The sequence below is a fragment of the Microtus ochrogaster genome, chromosome 7 (genome assembly GCF_000317375.1).
Source record: "Microtus ochrogaster isolate Prairie Vole_2 chromosome 7, MicOch1.0, whole genome shotgun sequence".
NCBI classification, from domain to species: domain Eukaryota; kingdom Metazoa; phylum Chordata; class Mammalia; order Rodentia; family Cricetidae; genus Microtus; species Microtus ochrogaster.
Window position 1 is genome coordinate 83,041,349 of NC_022014.1, and position 8,083 is coordinate 83,049,431.

Genomic DNA, 8,083 nt, shown 5'->3' on the forward strand with positions numbered 1-8,083 from the left:
AGTCGGTGACTGCTGCCCAGCTGTTTGTCTGCAGGGAGACAGACAGGAGATGGCATCTTGCTGGCAGGTGACAAGCTAATCTCCTCTGGCTGCACAGTGATTACAGCTTTTGACCCTTTGACCCTGCATTACAGCATAATTAAGCCTGTGCTGATCCAAATATTGTTTCTCTGTGCAGATTAGGGAATATCAGAAATCAGTCAGGTGAAATATCTTAAATGAGAACAGCTAATTGTTTGACCGTCTGCTTCCTTACCCTGTGGTGCTGGGCACAGAAGGAGGGGCTTCGTGTGTGCCAAATACCTCCCTGGGCTGCCGCTGGGTTAGAACTCAGCCCCTCACTTAAACCATCTTTCATTTTCAAGATTGTTTGTTTGTTTTTGAGACATAATATTACTATGTAGACCAGTCTGGCTCCAAATTTTCCATTTTAATAGAGTGCATTGGTTTTGCCTCTGATGCCAGGACTTCTTTGCCAGAGTCCAATTGCACCTATGTCCTTTGGATCCAAGGCAAAATCACAGCTACTGTAAGGACATCACGTAGGTAGCCGAGGGATAGCTGTATCCCGGTGTCAGAGAGCCACGGAGCAGAGCCTGTCCTCAGTGTTCTCCAGCCTGCCCTGCCAAAGTGGGGCCTGGACAGCTGTGGGCATCTCTGCAGAGCAAAGGGCAGAGGCCGGCAGGAATGATAAGAACTGGCATGATGGGGGCTGGAGAGATGGCTCAGTGGTTAAGAGCATTGCCTGCTCTTCCAAAGGTCCTGAGTTCAATTCCCAGCAACCACATGGTGGCTCACAACCATCTGTAATGAGGTCTGGTGCCCTCTTCTGGCCTGCAGGCATACACACAGGCAGAACATTGTATACATAATAAAAAAATAAAATCTTAAAAAAAGTAAAAAAAAAAAAAAAGAACTGGCATGATTTGAGGCCTGTCCTTCCATGGTCTCCTCAAGCCCCACGATGCCACCAAACAGTTGAAGTAAAACACTGTCTTCCAGGGTCTCTGCTCATATGGGGAGATAGTGCCTGATTGTTCCTACTTCTGGGGGGCTGTGTGGGACCCTTGAGGTCCCTGCAGGTGCAGTGCCTCCTTGGGTGTCATTACATCAGCTGCAAAGGAGGGAACGTGGCTCTTTCACAGCTCCCCACCCCCACTCCCGTGAGTTCCTCTTGGGCTCCCCCGTCTTTCCCTCGGAGGCCCATTCCCAGCTCCCGTTCCTTCTTGCTCCCATTCATCACCCCCCTGCCCTTCTGCAGTATTTACAGCACCAAGGGGAGCAGAGAAGCAGTTCCTCAGCTCTTCCCTGACTAATTATGGGTTTGAAGAGAGCGCTAACGAGACTCCCTCCCTGCCAAAATGTGCTTCGTCTTTCTTTTCAGGAAAGGGGGATGTTGCTGGAAAGTTTAATTGGCACTGAGAGCAAGGCATCCCCACAGTTCTCTTCCCAGCTGTGCCCAGGCCCGGGCTCACAGGCTCTGCTCTGGCCTATAGGCACTCAAGCTGATGGGGCATGCCTGCTGCCCTGCAGCCCTGCTCCTCTGGCCTGTTCTTAGCCTGAGGGAAGTGGGTGTGGCCAGCTGGAGGACCCTCCTCCCTCCTCACCGCTCTTTTTGGGCTTAGGACATTCCCACGGGTGCCGACAGCTGTGTGACAAGTCTGTCCTGTGACTCCCACCGCTCGCTCATTGTGGCTGGCCTGGGCGATGGCTCCATCCGGGTCTACGACAGGAGGATGGCACTCAGTGAATGGTAACCGCCACACCTCCCCTCTCCTCAGTGCTGCTCAAGCTCCTTCCAGATGGCAGAGGCCACCCCACTGCCAGCGAAGGGTCAGCAGTTCACAGTGGCGCTCTGACCACAGAGATGCTTCATGGGCCAGCCTTCACACTCCTCTGCCGGGCTTGTGGGTCCATTTTTCATCCTTGTCCGGCACCCGTCATCTCGCAGCCCTGTGTCCTGCCTCCCAGAGAGACCTCCACACAAGCTGACCCCACAGAGACAGAGAACAGTGTGGCCTTCTCACTAAGCTGCCATCTAAGGCAGGGCTAGTAGGCCTTCCTCAGCCCAAAATGGCACCCAGACTTGAAGGCAGACTGGGGAATTGGAGGCTGGACGGATGAGGGGAGCGACCTAGTACAGCCTAGCTAGTGGCTCCAACCTGAATTTCCTTCTTGGCTCTGCCCAGGGACAGGGTCAGGTCCAGTTTACACCCACTTCTCCTAGCCCTCCCTGAGCAGTGCGGGAAGAGAGACTGGGCTGGGCCAGTCCTGACCGCACCTTCCTCCTCTAGCCGAGTCATGACTTACCGGGAGCACACAGCCTGGGTGGTCAAGGCCTACCTGCAGAAGCACCCTGAGGGCCACATCGTGAGTGTGAGGTAAGGAGCAGCAATGCAGAAGACATTATTTTCCCTCCATTTAAATATGTCCTTGATATTCAAACAGCTAGGGGCTGTGGCATTTCAGGGCAGTAATTGACTCTGCTCTGCAACTGGCCAGAAAGGTCAGTGTACAGAGCAAGAGGGTGCCTGTGTGTGTGCATGCGTGTGTATGTGTGTGCACATGTGCGTGCGTGTGCACACACAAACACGCACCAGGAAGTCTGAGTTGAGCTGAATAAGATGAGCAGGCAGGTGTGTCCCTCCTGCGTGCACAAGGGCAGCAGGTCAACACGCACCTGGCAACACATCCCCAGCAGGCTGGCTGCCCCAGCAGACTGCCTTGTCGCCAGCCAGCCTCTGTACATAAATCCAGCCTGCTGCTCAGTAAATACCGTGCTGAGAGCCGTGCATCTTTATCTGCCTGTTAAAGAGACAGCAAAGCGTGATTTACTGTCGCAAAGCCACATCCTTCAGAGTGATGCTCTTCCCCCGTCTATAGCATAAGCCTGGGTGGGACAACCTGGCCTCCCTGTGGGCCTGGGCATCCACCAGGCTCCCTCTGCCCTCATGGGTTCCACTTCATCAACTCCAGCCTCTGTGGCACTCAGCTCCTGCCCTTGCTCGTAGCCTTTTCTCTGACCCTGCTGTGTCCTGCTTTGAGTGAGCACAGCAGCTATCTTTGGTGTCAGTCCTGGCCTTTTCCAGCTTAGGAGGGGGCAGCTTGATAGGAGCCCTGACTGCCATAGCCAGTGGGATAGCAAGATGGGGGGCTGTGAGCACCACCTGGGAGGCCCTTGGTAGGGGCCCTGGGAGTCTACATGGCTTTGGCCTTACCAGCATGACACTTCACATGGCAAGCGCCACTGTCCCCGGGGCCCCAGGAGTACACCAAGCCCCACAGCGAGCCTGACTGTGGCTACCGTCCCAGGGGCCCCAGAAGTGCACCTTGTCCCACAGCAAGCCTGACTGTGGCCTCCCTTGCAGTGTCAATGGAGATGTGCGCTTCTTTGACCCTCGGATGCCCGAGTCCGTGAATGTGATGCAGATCGTGAAGGGACTGACAGCCCTCGACATCCATCCCCAAGCAAACCTGATCGCCTGGTAGGTACCCTGTCTCCATTGCAGCCCCTGCGTCTGAGCAGAGTACCCTGTCAGCACGCACAACGCTTGAGCTCTGTCCTCACGGTGCCTTTGGAGGACGACTTAGAGGTGTAACTGTGCTACCGTGAAATAAAAGCAGGGGCTCTCTTGGTGCCTTCTCTAGCCATGAGAGCAAACACCCGCCCTCAAGGCTTCTCTGGGGACAGACCTCCCTTACTGAGGGTAACAGAGGAGTAGCCTCTTCCTGCCTCAGGGTGACATACAGGTGAACCTACTGGCCTGTGTCCCATTGCTGCAGCCCCCTGTCCACTGCAGCCCCCTTGGCCTGTCTTCCTCCCAACCACAGGAAGACAGAGGCTAATGTTCTGGCATCTCTCCCTCCACAGTGGCTCCATGAACCAGTTCACAGCCATCTACAATGGAAACGGGGAGCTGATCAACAACATCAAGTACTATGATGGGTTCATGGGTCAGCGAGTCGGGGCCATCAGCTGCTTGGCTTTCCACCCACACTGGGTCCGTACCTGCTGCCTTCACTCACGGGTTTCTGGGGAGGTGGGAGAGGAGTCAAGTGGTGGAGACCCTTCCCAGCTTAGGAATATAAAGAGCTGAGATAAGCCTGGGTTCTCCAGAAAACCATCGCCCTGACCCCTAGGAACCAAACTCAGTTCTTAATGCGCAGGTAAGAATAGACAGCGCAGAGGGAGACGCAGCTGGTGTCCCTGGGCCCCTTCCCATAGCTGGAGTCACTCGTGTGGACTGTTAGGTTGGTTAGGATTTTGCAGAGTGCGTTTCACTCTGCTGAAGTGCACAGCATCAGATTCTCAGAACTGTCCCAGTGGGGTGATCCTGAAAAAGAAGCTGCAGGGAATTGTGGGTAGTATGCAAATTGCCTGTAATTGAATTTGGATGATACATCATTCTGCTAGAATCCGGCAGTTAATGGCCTTCGTTCCTGTGCCTGTGTGGAGTTCAGAGGGGTTACGGTAGTTTGTGCCTCCCGGCTAGAGCTGGGCACAGCATACAAGCAGCCTGCTCCCTTCCCCTCACCCCACACTGTAGCTCCCATCGTAGCTGAGGCCTGGCTCACGCCCTCGCTCGTCCACTCTCTCCGCAGCCTCACCTGGCAGTAGGAAGCAATGACTTCTACATCTCTGTGTATTCGGTGGAGAAGCGCGTCAGATAGCGGCACCGGGACTCCCGCCAGGCTGCAGCCACCCTCTGCTGTACATAGTGAACCAAACCGCACTGCTTGGGTTGCAGTGCCCACCCACCTACCCGCCCTGCAAACCCTGGCCGACTGAGGAGGGGGCTCGCACTTCTTCCTGTCTGTCCTCACTGTAATGTACAAGTCCAGAGCAGGGGAGGGTTTGACACTGCTTCCTGTCAAGAACCAGCACCCAGGCCCCAAGGACCTCAGGATGCGTCTCCGTGCATCGTGGTCCTTCTGTCCTGCTTCCTTCTGAGGTTTTACAAAGGATACATTGGTTTTTCCATGCGGTCAAAGCATTAGTTGCAGGACAGGTGGAGCCCTGTAGAAAAGCTGCACTGGGGCTCCTGAGAGCCATGCCCAGCCCCACTGTCCTCTCAACAGTGTGGACAGGAGCCCTCAGAGTAGGCTGGGCAATGCTGGGAAATGGAAGAAAGTGACTGAGGGGGGAGAGGGGAGGCCTCTCCTGCTACCCAGTGTGGAAGTCTGAACCTGGCCCAACACAGCCACCTCATCACGGGGTACATTATGCTGGTGTGAGAAAGGGGCCCCCTTCCTGCACAGCTAGTCTCCGAGGTCACAGGCAAGGGCTGTTGTGACTCTGCACAGACGAGGCAGATGTGTAGAAGTAGCTGTTGCCTGCACCTGACGTGCTTCTCTCCCGTAGGGCAGTAGCCGTGGCCACAGCCACACAAGGCACACACGCATGCAGCTGCACAACCTCCCCATCCATGCCCAAGCACATGTGGGTGCCCTGGTCTTCCTGTCTGTGCACACTTAGGGTGCACACACATGCAGGCTCACAGTCTCCCCTCCTGCACAGTTGTGGGCACTGTGGCCTCCTGCAGGTGTCGTCATACTGACCTCACGCTCGTCACACACAGTTCAGAGGCTGCACTGGACCCCAGAGGCGTGTGAGCAGCAACAGCCCTGTCGATGGTGTGGCTAAGGTTGCGTGGTGCAATCTGTGATGTGGAAGAGCTTCTCAGCAGTGTCCTGGTGTCAGCATGTGTCTTTGTGCACACACAAGTGAGGGCCATGGACATTGCTGCCCTGGGTGGAGCACAGCACTGCTGAGGAGCTGCACACAAACGGGCACTGCACAGTAATGATGTTTTAAAAAGCATTTTCCGTTTTCCCTGGGAATCAGGATCTTTCAGAGGAGGACAAAGTGGCGTAATCAGTTCTGCTAATAGGAGTCCAATGTCCAGGCTGGAACAGTCAGGGCAGAGGCTGGGTCCCTGCGCTGTGCTCTGTTTTAGTTGAGAGCATCGTCCATGTGAAAGGATCTCTGCAGGCAGTGCTGGGCTGACCACAGGGCCAGGCAGGGCCGGACAACAGGACAGAGGGGCTCCGGAGGAAGACAGCAGCCTGGAGTCAGTCGGGAAGGCCTTAGAACCACCCGACACAACCAGGAGCCCGCCTGCCCAGTTCTGGAGAGCGCTCCAGTGGGGGACACGCCGGGACCTTCCAGCAGCTAAACTCCAAATGTGGTCCAGCTCAGTCCCTGTCTAACTGGGGGTTCTGTCTTGGCAGCACGGGGCCTCCCTTCCCTGGTGGAGCTGCAGAGCTTGTATCTTGCCCAGGGGCTGGGCCTTCGCTGGTCTGATGGGAAAACTCAATCATGAAGCTAACCAAGGCTGGAGAGAGCACTGGCCTAGAGTTCATTGTCTCTACTCATTTCTCCAAAAGGAGAGCTGAAAGGACTGACCAGACATGGAGCTGCAGTGAAGCTCAAAGCAGTGACAAGCAGCAAAGTGTTAATAAAGAATAAAGCCGTGAGAAGAGACTGTGCCCCTGAGAGCCGAGAGTGGGAGGGGCTGGGCCCCAAAGAGTGTGCAGTCACAGCTTTGCATTCCCCAGTCCCCTGGGGTGGGGTGGGAGTCTTGCCCAAGACGGCTGTAAGTGCATGCCCCAGGACAGGGCCACTGCACTAGCCCTCCCGAGCCTGGGTAGAACGGAAGAGGTGGTGGTTGCCATGGATACCTTGCGGCATCGTGACTGGGGTTTCTCTGCTAGCTCAGGCTTGTCATTAATAAGGTTGCCTGCATTTACACAGACCAGCTCCACATGTTCGTTCGTGTCCATTTTTCTGTTAACATTGCTGCCTCTCTGGGCAAGACCTCGTAGTGCAGAGGGTGGGTAGGTGAGCCGTGTACAGCCGGTCCTGGGGAAGAGAGGCCGCCGGCTGTGTGGTCCTGTGAGGGGCCAGCAGCAAACTAGCTATGGGTCCAAAGGCCCAGCGTTCCTCCAGGCCAGACACCCCAGCCCTCAAGCAAGTGTGAGGGCATAATCTGCCCACTGCACGCTCCTGTGTCCCCATCCTCCAAAGATGGCCCATGGAGGCCAGGGGAATTGACCTTCTGGATCATATTGATTTGATTACTGGTCTGGTCAGAACCCATGTGTTTCCAGAAAGCAGACTGGCACCTCAGGTGTGGAGGGCAAGGAGGATGACCTCAGAAGGCCATGGAGGAGGGGGACCGGGCCCAAAGGACTGTGCTGTCTCTCCCAACCCTTATGTTGAGACTCTGATCCCTCCCTCACAGCACTTCACAGGCCATCAGTGACAGCTGTCCCTGTGGGAAGAGAACAGGACCCAGACCCACCGGGACGGCAATGTGCAGGCACAGGGAGACATCCTGTCTCAGGAGGAGCAGTTTGGACACACCCAGGCTTGAGACTTTGCCCTCCTAAGACTGCTTACCCAGTGTCAGGCGTTGTCAGTATTGACGGCCATAGTGGCCTGGTATGCTAATGTTGCTAGCACTTCCAATCAGCATCCTGCCCTTGGTGCTCGCTCTGGCCTTCCATCCACCCATGTCCCTTAGAAGTCGGGCAGTAATTGCTGGTGGTATGGTACCCGGGAAGTGTCTGTGGATTTTGTGTGGAAGAGCCTTTAACATGATGCAGCCAACAGCATCCTGTGGTCCTGGCGCCAGCCAGAGCTGGGTCTGTGCTTCCTTGGCTAGGAGAAAGAACCTCTGTCCACAGCTGGCCTGCCATGGCCTCCCTGTCCAGTGACCCTCAGACACCACTGCTCTGCGACCACCCGAACCCAGGACTCTGTGCCCTGACCTGCCCTGCTCCCTCCTTTAAAAAGGAGCCTTACTCATCATCCCAATGCTGCCTGGCCCCCTTTTAGTGGCCACTATGTGACCTGGGCCTAAGACTAGACCCCACACTGGGAAGATGATGGTTCAGTCCATGAGTGCCCTGCACACCGTGACATCGCCACAAGAGTGGTGAGTTGGGCAAGAGCCGTGAGAACATGTCACCTGTGTCCTGGCGTGAATCTAAGGGCGCTACACACTCTACCCACCCTCTTCTGAAGTTGTCCATGTTACCCATGACCTGTGGAGATAGGCCCTCCAAGGTGACAGGAAAG

At 55.7% G+C, this 8,083-nt stretch overlaps 1 protein-coding gene across 2 annotated transcripts in view; it reads left to right on the forward strand.

The window, feature by feature from the left end:
• Rptor (regulatory associated protein of MTOR complex 1) overlaps window positions 1-7,745 on the forward strand; it is a 304,700-nt gene extending 296,955 nt beyond the window's left edge. For both annotated transcript variants that reach the window (XM_005350837.2, XM_013347620.2), the window contains 5 exons: window positions 1,626-1,753; window positions 2,295-2,381; window positions 3,369-3,485; window positions 3,872-4,001; window positions 4,603-7,745. In XM_005350837.2, coding sequence (XP_005350894.1) covers window positions 1,626-1,753; window positions 2,295-2,381; window positions 3,369-3,485; window positions 3,872-4,001; window positions 4,603-4,671 — 531 coding nt within the window. In that variant the 3' untranslated portion in view covers window positions 4,672-7,745. The remainder of the gene's footprint in view (window positions 1-1,625; window positions 1,754-2,294; window positions 2,382-3,368; window positions 3,486-3,871; window positions 4,002-4,602) is intronic.
• The last annotated feature ends 338 nt before the right edge of the window (window positions 7,746-8,083 follow it).